A 12,482-nucleotide genomic window follows, 5' to 3' on the forward strand; every position below is an offset into this window, starting at 1 on the left:
ATTGACAATATAATAAAACTTCTTCTATCAACATGAACATCTTGTACATCCATGTAACATTACATCTACAGTGATGGATGATGTAATAAATGTAGCAACACCACAATGTAAAAAATACTACAAGTAAATGTCCTGCATTTATTTTATTTGCACAAATTATTACAAATATTTTTTTTTAGAACATCTATTCATTAATGTACCTCTGTAAATTTGTACCTTTGTAAATTTAAATTTAAGTTAACATTCTGTCTTTTTGCTGCTACTACTGTTTTTATCACTGTTTTTCTAGACTCAAGACCAAACTGTTCTGACACTTTTTTTAATTGATCAAATGCTGCACTTTACTGTATTTTGATTGTTTTTATTATCCTTTTAATTTGTTTCTTTTAACTTATACTTTTATATTCTTTTATTCGTAATTATCTTGCTTTTATATGTGTAACACTTCACTTTGAATTGCCTGAAATGTGCTTTATAAATAAACTTGCCTTGCCTTTTATTTATTAGTTGTTGTTTTTTTGTAACTACACTGAAAAAAAGCCTGCAAAATTTCCTTCCTCTCATTGTTATATTATTGGAATGTTAATACTGAAGCATTATGTGCAAGTAGCATTTTGCCGTTGTAGTTGATTTGGGAGCATAGTTAATTTTAAACTTTATGTTAAGCTTATCATATATTTTATTTGAACAATCTTCAAACGTCAACTAAACTTCGTGGAGTAAAAAGTACAATATTTGCATTTTACATGAAGTAGGTGTATAAAGTATGCCAACGGTCTAAGCTTTGAAGCTTTCGGGTCAGCCCTATACTTTCCACCACTGTATAGATCTACAGACATCTCAAAGTAAAGGCCATTTGAGATGTTATGGTCATACAGCCAAGATCACTGGGGATCCCGTCCTCTAGGGCATTCCCTGGGCAGAATAAAGTTTAATTTATACATGAGTGACTGTAGATTTAATTCTTATAACAGATGACAGTTTCACATCTGACAACTCAATCATCTCAGATGGATTCCCTGAGGACACAGGCTGTCCTATTAAACAAGAAGTACATGTTCTAATGTTTATGATGCATTTCTTTGTAGCCTATTATATTGTATGTCTGTAGCTTACTGTGGCTTCTCTAGCTCATATGTTTGAGGTACAGTATGTTTGCTCAGTCAACAGTTATTCCATGCCACCAATAAAAAAGCTTTACGTATTTCCCTATTTTAATTTCCTGTTGTTCTCCAACTTCCCCCTCCATTCAATCTCATAATAAGTATTATCTGGCACAGAACTGTGACACATCGATTTGGAGCTCCCCAACCTGCCCAACCCACAACACAATATGCTGAAAGGGAGAGAGTGAATTTAAATGGAGGGGGTATAGTGCCTCCAAAGAAGCCTTAATAAAGAGTGATATACACACCAAAGAATGCGTTGGAAAACACTGATTTGAGCACGACAAGCCGTCCAATGTGGCGGGGACAACTTCTGCTCAACGCCGAAAGTAAAATATATAAAGATGCAGCTCTGTTCCTCTGGTTATTGAGGTTTCAGTGACCATGCCTCACGAGGCTGCAGCTGGCACAGAGCAGCTCTCATCACTGCAGCGCTGTCTGAATGTTAATAGATTCGCACCCACTGGGTCTTAAGGGCTAAATGCCTGCCAATTCCCACATTTCCACAAAAGACGCAGTAATGCAACAAAGTGGAAAGTTGAAAACAAACAGGACTTCTTCCTCCTCAGAAGTATATAAGTAAAAAAATGTTGATATCTAGGGAAACATACTGTTTAACTGTGCATGTACATTCAGTTGGTTTAAACCTTTGTTTTTCAGTCATATATTCAGATTTTGTTACCACAAGGTCATCATGATATCCATGGATTAAGATGGATATTTTTTCTGGGAAGTCCTACATATAAATAATTGCATTTTTGTCACTATTCCAAATACACAAATTCCATGCAGAATATGAATTAAATGAAGTAATAAAAAACCCTAATTTTTGCAAGAGTTCAGAAATAAGGCTGAGGTAAGTTATGACATATACCTGTGTGTAACCTGACAAACATTTGTAGGCCTTGATTCAATGGATGCTCACGGAAGAGTTTCTTCAGAAACACCGCCATCTAGTGGAGTCTTTTATTTAAAAGTTTTTATGTATTTATTAAAAAAAACAACTATACATATATATAATTTTTTTTTTTTTTTCATTTTAGACTGTTCAGACTGTTGCATGGAGAGGAAGACAGACACAGAGCTGTGAAGCACAACTCATCCGCTGTAGCCTTGAGCAATTCTGCCCTAGCACAAAAGCATTCAGGGATACATTGATAATAACCTGCCTTGGGACATATACTGTAAGGGTGTCTTGCTCACACCTCCTCTGATTTTACAGAAACGTCTCGGAGCACAGTCAGTGCCCCTCAGGCACAAGATTGCTTTTCTAACCATTACCCCCCTGGCTATCACTGCTGCATTAATAAGAACGTGCCTTATGGGCTGGCCTATATGAGGGAACTTCACATTGTGATAGCTTCAAATCACCAATAGAAAGTACCTGACCGCTCAGAAATAGCAATGACGACTTCACCTGCATGTAAAACCATTTCCTTCATTGCAATATTATCAATGATTTAGGACTTTTAACTATTATGGCATTGGGTTTTGTTGTACATTATGATATGTAACAACTCAAGCCCAATAATGTTGGCAAAGACCATTATGTTCTACTTTCTTTAGAAGTTATTCAGTATATTTCAGAGGGGAAATGAATGGCCTTGATCATGGCAAAGGTAGCTTTTAAACATTTTGTTTCCCACACCTTGGAAAAGCACCTATATTGTACAAAGCACATGAGAGCTGAAGAATGTCATTGGAAAGGTGGTCAAATTTATACAGTAAAGCTAGGGTTGCACCTTGTGGAGGTGTGTGGAAGTTGAGCTTTGAAATGCTGAGTGATCATTTTAAGCCTGCTGGGTCAGCTATCTCCTCAATCTATTGCTGTTGAAAATGATGGTAAACTCAGAGTTACTGCATGAGATGTTGCTGACAAAGTGTAGATGTCATTTCAGAGCAGAGAGGGCATTGTGTAGATGAATGCGATTTGTTTTACTGTAGAGCCTTCATGAGAAGTGAATTCAGTGACTTCCATCTCAAGATTAACACGCCAGATTGCTGTATAATCATTATGAATTTCCTCCTAAAAGGTTCTAGACGTGGAGTATCTTAAGCCAGATTCGTGCTGGGAACTGTCTGCCCCGCCTGGCTGCGTGCAGTTCTTAACCTGCCCCACGTTGTTGCACAACTATAAGCTATGTTTCGATTTCATGTTGTGAAATTAGGCAAGGTGCTTTTTAAATTTGTTGACTCTCCCACAGCTGTATACCATCTCGCTGATAAATGTTCACATGAATTGTCAAGAACAGGAAGAGGCACGAGTCTTGGAGAAAAAACAGGAAAGGGCTATTTTGTGTTAAGACAATTTAATAGAGTTTTTCATTGTTGTGCTTTGTTGTACTGTAGGTTGGTGACAAACTGGCAAGTTAAAGCATGACATGTAAATAAAAAATGTGCTTGAGAAATAAGCCTGGTAGTTTGTTCTGTCTTATTTATTGCATGTGCTTTTAGAGGCTTAACTTTGGTCGTTTGCACTGATGAAAGTTATGATTACTTTGCGGTTTTAACAGTAACAAGTGATTAGTTATATATTTATATGAAATGCAACAATTCCACCATCATTTTGGCAGAATTACAATAACTATGCAGTGACAACTAAACTAATACTCACTCAAATCTGACTCACTTTGGTGAAAATAAGCAGCCAGTGTTAAGTTTAATAACTTTAATAGTTCAAATGTCTTAAAATGCATTGTTTGGTAAAAAATAAATAAGTTTACCATTCCCAGTGCAAAGCTGGATTTGAGGCATTCTTTCCTCTTCATTTTGTGTGCAAAATTAAAAGCTTTTATGTCAATAGACCTTTTCACATTATCTGTCCTTGAGTACATTTCTGTACTCATTATAGTCATCTTTAAAAAAAACAACAAAAAAACATTGAATCATAGGACATAAATACTTCATACAGATATCTGTAACTGTACACAGAGTTTTTGTGACTAAGGTTTTTCAGAACAACCTGTTTTGATCGTGTCACTGCACCGTCCTTTTGAAACGGTCTCTCTGCACAGCACGGGTCCTCCTCTGTCTCTCTGCTATGGTGGAGCTGAGGCTCTGTTTCAGGGCTGGGAGGACCACCCCAGACTGAGAGGGTCCACACCTGGGAAAGGAAGTATGTAGATATAACTGAGAGGGGCCAAGATGTTTTTTTTGACATGAGTAGCATCGGGAAAAGTCTCTGTATTGGTTACAAGAGGCAGTAAATGCCAATATTATAAAAGAACGTATATTGCCAAGAAGTGAAAGTCAATTGTTTGTTCCATTGCGACATCAGCGCCCAGCAGCAAAGCTACGCTTCCGCCATTTTTAAATTGAAAGCGACTAGGATGCCAGTAAAACATCCGCCTAAAAATTGCTGTACAAAAGTAAAACAAAATTATTTCTACTCTATGGCCTGTGTTGAACAATAAAATACTATAAATATAATAAACGTTTTCAGTCCAAAATGGCAGCAGCGGCTGTTGTTAAAAAAAACACAGGAGTTTTGTCTATGTGCTTCTGTACCCTTTGATATTATAGAGGTTTGAGCAATCTGTTACAAATCACAGGGAGAGACACGATTTACGTACGTTTTTTCCGGAAATGTCTGAATTCCAAGTTTTGGAAATTTCTTTTCTTCTGAAGATTTGCTGAGAAGTACATAAAAAAAGAAACCCATATCACAACTGTGCCAGTTTTTATCAAGGAATACTATAAAAGGTATATTGGTATAAATGATAATATTTTATCACTTTACCGGGTACCATCGACAAGGTAGGCCTTGGTCAGAATGTAGTTTTCCGGGGTGATTTTCTTGCTCAAAACGATATCTCTCAGCAATGCCTTCACACGTATAATCTAGACGACACAATCTAGTTGTCATAAAGTCATGAAATATTTCCACAGAAATATATCTAAAGATCGTTTCAACAGAATGTCATTGCCAGTCAGCAGGTTGAGTCAATGTTTACTTCCTGTCAGTTGATGTCATTCACATACACTGCAACAGGAAATAAAGCTAGATACATTTGCAATGTTCATGTATACTGTGAAATGCTCTATAAAAACAATAAAAACAATTGCTGGAAAGCAAATTTGTCTTATGATGAAGCACTTACTTCCTGAGACTGTAAGCTGTTAGCATTGTAGAGCTGCCGAATGATGACCTCACACTCCTGTAGTGTGGGAGCCCGTGGTGGATGGGAGGGATTGCTGTGAATTCGTAGAGGCTGTAATGAGGTGATGAGGCCCCCCTTCACCTCTGGGCCACGGTCCTGCCTGGCAGATCCCAGCATTTCGCTGCCCTCTCCCATGCTGCTCCCCAGTAGTCAGTGAGATAATATAAATGAATGGTAACATACAAACTGTTGAAAGGCAGTTTTTGGTTGTAAACGCCTAGTTGCTACACCTACTGGGTATACAGATCAAGACTCAAATCGATTTATTGGGGCCTTGTTTGTACGACAAGACCGGATGTGCAATATGTCTTTCATGGCTCCGTGAGGTTATGAACTCTGGTGAGTTTAGGAACTTGCAATGTAATCCTGCTCAACCTACGACATGAATTTCACTAAGGGGACACTTGTCAATTTTAAACAGCAGTACAATATAATAAACAACGTCTATTTTGCACTTAAAAAAGATTGTGAAATTTCACATTTTCTTCAAGCCACAGAGGAAATGTTCAAATCTAATTATACACGGCATCTCTTTGCACGACTGTTTCATAAAGAGGCTGCAGGCCAACTGCACTGCAGTAAAATCGGTTGGGTCTTTGCATAAGCACATGCTAAAAACCCTAGATAAGAAATTCTTAAAACAAATATAACTTTGTGAGCTGGGAAAACCCGATGGCGATTAAGCATTCAAATAATAATCTACAGTATCTTTTTTTTTAATATAAAATGATACATGGGATTGGCCCTTCCGTATGCCTCTTTTGTTTGAGTAAGAAGACACCCATACCATATAACCAGAGGAGCTACGAGACTGGACTGTGACCTGGACTGACAAAGAATTATACACACACCGGGCCATCTACTTTCGATTTAACATTTAAAACAGTCATATCTGTCAGTATTAAAACCATATGCTCCACACCACTTTGTGAACCTGTCTTTGGCTTCTTCACACGCTGTAGCTGTGGTATACCACTGCATGTGGTGAATAGTGTGTTTCACATCTTCTTAGTGTGATTAATGTTCTCCTTTATGTCATCGTACATCTCACTTGCTTTATGTGCTGCTTTATATTATTCAGTATTGCACAGTATGTTTCACCTAAAATGTGCTTAATAATGTTGCTTTATTTTGTCTCATCTCATCAACATGTATTAACCAACATGTCTTTTCTTATCAGTGCTTTGCTATACTCTCATTTAGAGCTGGAACAATACATCCAGAGATGAACAGCAATATTGTGGGATGAGATATTGTTTGAATTTTTTTGTAAAAATCACAACACTACTTAAATGAGTGTTTTCTTAATGTCTTAATGGCTGCGTGACACAAATATCTGAGCTTATCGGACTATCCTAGCTGCGTGAAATTAACAAAGAATGCCTGCTAAGTGCTTTGTCATCGTATCCATGTTTGTCTCTCAATTCTTTGTGGACATCTTCTAAAGTCATCCCTAAAGTCTAATCCCACTACATCAGTATTGAGGTAGGTAGGCAGGTGAAGTACTGAATAAGAACCAGATGTAGCAGGATGGAAATTCACCTTAGTGCTTGGTCCTGTGCGGGTCGCGTGTCCTGCAGCAGCTCCTCCAGGTAGAGTCCCGTATGGGCATCACTTCCCTGAGTGGGTGGTCGGACGCCTCGCCGACTGCGTGACATTCCTAGAAGAAAGAGGACCCGAGACTAAAATAGTTAGAAATTGTTAACTGCTGTCAGAGATTTAGGACGAAACAAAATACGTCAGTAAAACCAAGGATTACATCTTACCTTTTCTACTCGACTTGGGAGGCTCCATTATCAGCTTATACTGCAACTCTGCAACATCCATATTGAGAGAAATTCAGTGTGCAACATACTGTAGGGAGGCCCATGAGAGGCACAATATTGTAACACAGTCCCGACAAACGGCCCATGTTTCCATGGGGGCCTCGACCGCTGTGACGGCGCGCAGACAGATGACTGGGAGTCTCCTGGCGGGTGGTGAGATGCATTTATGTGGAACAGCATGTGACTTGTTCAGTAAAGTGACACTGGATCTCTGTCCACCTCCCACTGAGAGACCATCAAAACCCTGGAGTTGCTATGCGACCACGGTACCTAGATTGAATGTCTCTCTTTTCAGCACCTTATCATCAAGAGACAGTCAGGTCTTTGTCATTAACTTACTTTAAATGAAATTCATTACATAAAGGGTGTGCTGTGGACAGGACAAAAGGTTACTGAGTTCAACCCATGTAAATGGGAAATAGTTATATTGATTCTTATGATGAATTGGTTACCTTTCAGGACCATGTGTCCATAAAGTAGCTGATATTTGATGAACACCATAACACTGCAATTTCTTCTTAGGAACAATAAGGGACTACATCTTTCTATGAAACATAATTAGGGATGCACCGATCCAACTTTTTCAGTCCCGATACCGATACCTGAGCTTTGGGTATCGGCCAATACAGAGTACCGATCCGATACCAGTGTTTAATAATAAGCTGTGAGCTGTGATCATTCCTTTATGTGTAAGGCAACGTCAGGCTTGACTTAAACATCGCTTTCCTAACTTTGTAAAAACAAAATGTAACAAATAAATACATAGATATAAATGTATTTAATTGTTTTTTTATTATTAAAATAATAAATCTCGCACCAGCAACTTGGTCAAAAACGTCGAAATTGACAGGAATTACAATTCAACTGTAAACCTTTTTCACGCAGCAACAAATTGGTTTGAAACTTAAACAGGAAATAAAATTCCAGTATATAATGTATAGAGAATATACACATAAAAATTGAATGGAATAGATCGGCCCCATTGTCACTGATATCCGATCCAGCTATTTGAGTCAGTATCGGCCCGATATTCGATCCAGTATCGGTATCGGTGCATCCCTAATATTGATCACTAACCATTCTTTGCTGTTTTCCTCCTCAACCTTAACCCTACTGCAAAGTGAGAGGCCAAATTAGAGCACATTATGTAAGAGCTTGTAAACTTTTATATACTGTATTGTGTTCTTATTTATATAAATTATCTTATTAGTCCCTAGTCTGTGGAACAAACTGCCTCTCCACATCAGATCTGCTCCCTCTACAGAGTCTTTCAAAGCACAGCTCAAGACCCATCTCTTTTCTTTGGCTTTTGAATGTACTTGAATTGTGATGACTAATTGGCCTTTTATAATGCTCATTATAACAGTCTTTTACTCTTGGATTTTATCTTGGTCTCTGTCTGTGGATGTGTGTGATTTTGTTGTCTGCTCTGTTGACCTGTTTTTATTCTGCCTATGTCTGTAAAGCACTTTGGTCAGCTCATGTTGTTTTAAATGTGCTATAGAAATACATTTGACTTGACTTGACTTGACTTATTAGTCTCTTTTATTTCTATGTTTTTCCTTTTTTCCCCCTTCTAAGCAAAGCACTTTGTAACCAGCTACAGTTTTGAACTTACTTAATTATTTACTTTTAGTTTACTTTTTGATATCAGCATGGCATGGCAGCAAAGCAGCATGAACTTTTTTACTGGTCTCTAATTCAACTGTCAACAAACAGAGCTATGAATAATTTATGATTACCCCAAATCACCCCAGTGAAATATTGCTGGTGTCATGTTTATCTTTGTTTATAGCTTATATTGTATATTGGTAGAATTTCAATTTGTATCTATTCTTTTGTTATTATACTGCTCATTTGCACCAACAAAACCAAAGCAAATTCCTAGTGTATACCTCTTACACCTGGCAATAAACACCATTCTGATTCTGAAATTGTCTTATTAATCTCTTTTATTTCTATGTTTTTCCTTTTTTTCTCCAATTTCTCCTTTCTGCAAAGCCCTTTGTAACTAGCCACAGTTTTGAACTTACCTAATTATTCACTTTTTGATATCAGCATGGCATGACAGCAAAGCAGCATGCACTTTTGTATTGCTCTCTAATCCAATTGTCAACAAACAGGCTATTAATTACTTATGATTACCCCGAATTATTAGGTAACACATTAATTTAGTCAAAGCATGTACTACTGGGTAGAAACGACGTTCATTCTCTGACAATAATGGCATTTTTATACCTTTATTCTCCCGTCTGAGATAGTCTATCTCCGCATGGAGCTTCTCCAGAGTGTCCTTGTGTTGCAGCTGCAGGAACTGGATATTCCTCTCCATTGAAGCGACGCGGTGGTCCATGATGTTGTTGCTGTGACGGGAGGAGGAGGACACCTCTGCTGCGGCTCTCCACACTCCTCCTCTGTCCGCCGGCGGAGGGGCGACAGGCAGCGGCTGCAGCTGGTTCTCCGGTGCCGGTAAACGCCGCGGAGAGCAACAAGGCTTCCCGAGGCGCCCGACTCGAGTCCATTGAGGCAAATGCCGCAGAGGTGGAAGGTTATGACTCGACATTGCTTTTTCAGCTAAACGAAACGACCCATTCTAACCTCATTCTCTTACCATTATATATATATGTGGTGCAGGTTAACTTACATTGTTATCCTACAAGAGCCAGTTAACTACCAGGTCGTTTACTAAAGTCTGTTGCCTGTAAACAGCTCGAGGAAGTTCACCCTTTTGCACTCAATTGACATGCGCTCCACTCACGCACACACACAGCGTTGCCAGGACAACCAACAAGCTGCCGTAAAGTCCCACCTTCCCTGGCTTATGATTGGCTGCAGTGTGAGTGACGCACTTAAACATAGCTGTTTGATTGGTGGAGCTTGTTAGGGGCAATATGACAATTATTTTTTAGTAGTTTCAATTCAATTCAATTCAATTCAATTCAATTCAATTTATTTTTTATAAATACAGGGAAAAGCACAAATGTCATATTAAATCACTCCATTTCCTCATCCACAACATCTCCCACCAAAAGGCAGGAAAAGGGCATCCAACACAGGCTCCATATACCTACACAAATATACCATGAACTGTGCCCATCTTTGACCCGTTAAAATCTATTATTGCTCGGCACTTTTTCCTCACTCGTCCACCATATTCAGTTTAGTTTCACAATTAAAACATGACTATTAGGGATAACGAGATACCACCCCAATAACCACAGGTGTTGTACTCACTTGCATTATTGTATAATGTGTTGATATACAGTATAGGCAAGGCAAGGCAAGGCAGCTTTATTTGTATAGCACATTTCAACAACAGGGCAATTCAAAGTGCTTTACAGAAACATTCAAGAACATTGCGACAAAATGCAAAAGAACATTAAGAAATAATTAAAACAGTTATAAAAACATAAAAACATTAAAACATTAAAGATTAGAAAATAAAAACAAGCTAAAAATAAAAGCTAGGATAGAAGCTAAAATTGCATAAAACTCAAAAGAGTAAAAGTTATAGTGCAGTGTCAGAATGAAAGGCACCCGCAAACAGGAAAGTTTTAAGCTTTGTTTTAAAAGAAGTGAGAGTTGGAGCGGTCCTGCAGGTTTCTGGGAGCTTGTTCCAGATATTTGGTGCATAAAAACTGAATGCTGCTTCTGCATGTTTAGTTCTGACTCTGGGGACACTAAGCAGACCTGATCCAGATGACCTGAGAGGTCTGGATGGTTCATAACACAGCAGAAGATCAGAAATGTATTTTGGCCCTAAACCATTTAGTGCTTTGTAAACCAGCAGCAGTATTTTGAAATCAATTCTCTGAGAGACAGGCAGCCAGTGTAGAGACTTCAGAACTGGACTGATGTGATCCACTTTCTTGGTCTTAGTGAGGACTCTAGCAGCAGCGTTCTGAATCAGCTGCAGCTGTCTGATCGATTTTTTAGGAAGACCGGTAAAGACGCCGTTACAGTAGTCAAGTCGGCTGAAGATAAATGCATGTACTAGTTTTTCCAAATCCTGCTGAGACATCAGTCCTCTAATTCTTCTTATATTCTTCAGGTGATAGAAGGCTGTCTTTGTAATTGTCTTAATATGGCTGTTAAAGCTCAGGTCTGAGTCCATGACTACACCAAGGTTTCTGGCTTGGTCTGAGCTTTTTAACATCACAGATTGTAGGTGAGCACTAACCTTTAATCTTTCTTTTTTGGCTCCAAAAACTACAACCTCAGTTTTGTCTTTGTTCAGCTGAAGAAAATTCTGGCACATCCAATTATTGACTTGTTCAATGCACTCACTCAGTGCTTGTATTGGACTGTAGTCTCCTGGTGATAGAGTTATGTAAATTTGTGTGTCGTCTGCATAGTTATGGTAATTTATTTTGTTGTTCTCAAAAATCTGACCCAGTGGGAGCATGTAGATGTTAAACAAAAGAGGCCCCAAGATGGAGCCTTGGGGAACTCTGCATGTGATTTTGTTCAGCTCAGATTTGCAATTACCTATAGACACAAAGAAGTCCCTGTCTTTTAGGTAGGATTTAAACCAGCTGAGTGCTATGCCAGAAATACCCACCCAGTTTTCCAGTCGGTCTAGTAATATATTATGGTCAACCGTGTCGATATATTGCATTTGTTCAATGAAAATGCAACAGAGAACTGTAATTAATGGCAACCAGTGGCTTCAAGGAATGTGGGGAAACAAAACACAACAGTATGTTTAAAGGGACTGTTTGTAAGAATCAGAAATGCTTGTTAAAAGCGACACCTGTGGCCGTTAAGTCAACGAAAGTCAGCGTCGGGCTCGCGCTTGCTCTACATAGACATGATCGAGCATCGCTCAAAACATTGAGGTGACACACGTCAGCTAAAACCACAATATCACCATATTTCACCTGCTTGGCAGTAATGTTAGCTGACCAGACGAAGGTCTCTCCATGAATCAATGCTGATCCTAGTGTTGGCTTTTCCTGCCTCAGTCTCCCGACCGCGGTCGAAGGAAACAGGGAAGACACCGGCACCCGGTCGGAGACGATAACGTTTCTCGCTGCGGTGCCCCTTCACTTCACCAGACACGGGAAACCTCTGTTGGTCTGGAGGAGCTGCAGCATTTATTTCTGCACAAACGTCCACTGGACATTTACTAGATATTCTCAGCGCTACGAAGTCTTCTGCAGTGTGGAGTGTGCGCGTGGAGCGAGCTGAGTGCAGGCAAGCAGGCAGGCAGATGAGCAGAGTACAGCGGACACTCTACGGTCTCCCCCGTGTCCTCGGACCACGGCAACACTGTTTTGCAAGACGGGCTTCACTAGATATAACTTTGCGGTTTTGGTGCCTCCGTGTAG

General features: G+C 39.1%; 1 protein-coding gene across 2 annotated transcripts; it reads right to left on the reverse strand.

Annotated features, from left to right (window-relative positions):
- Positions 1–3,156: 3,156 nt before the first annotated feature.
- On the reverse strand, positions 3,157–9,915 carry si:ch211-222n4.2 (uncharacterized protein LOC101885505 homolog). 2 transcript variants are annotated; one of them, XM_037751958.1, is made up of 7 exons: positions 9,391–9,915; positions 7,093–7,140; positions 6,869–6,986; positions 5,267–5,462; positions 4,906–5,006; positions 4,739–4,798; positions 3,162–4,269 (listed from the first exon to the last, which is right to left on the reverse strand). In XM_037751958.1, the coding sequence occupies exons 1-7, from the start codon at positions 9,713–9,715 to the stop codon at positions 4,143–4,145; spliced, it is 975 nt and encodes a 324-aa protein (XP_037607886.1). In that variant the 5' UTR covers positions 9,716–9,915; the 3' UTR covers positions 3,162–4,142. The 2 variants fall into 2 exon arrangements, with proteins under 2 accessions (XP_037607888.1, XP_037607886.1); XM_037751960.1 differs by lacking the exons at positions 4,739–4,798; positions 4,906–5,006 and having other exon boundaries at positions 3,157–4,269.
- Positions 9,916–12,482: the final 2,567 nt, after the last annotated feature.

Source organism: Sebastes umbrosus, chromosome 19 (assembly GCF_015220745.1).
Source record: "Sebastes umbrosus isolate fSebUmb1 chromosome 19, fSebUmb1.pri, whole genome shotgun sequence".
Classification (NCBI taxonomy): Eukaryota; Metazoa; Chordata; class Actinopteri; order Perciformes; family Sebastidae; genus Sebastes; species Sebastes umbrosus.

Coding starts and splice junctions, on each gene's coding strand:
- si:ch211-222n4.2 (XM_037751958.1), bottom strand. CDS start 9,715: ATGTCGAGTCATAACCTTCCACCTCTGCGGCATTTGCCTCAATGGACT. Junction 5,007..5,266: donor ACAGCTTACAGTCTCAGGAA/GTAAGTGCTTCA, acceptor TGTGTCGTCTAG/ATTATACGTGTGAAGGCATT. Junction 4,799..4,905: donor TACCTTGTCGATGGTACCCG/GTAAAGTGATAA, acceptor TGTACTTCTCAG/CAAATCTTCAGAAGAAAAGA.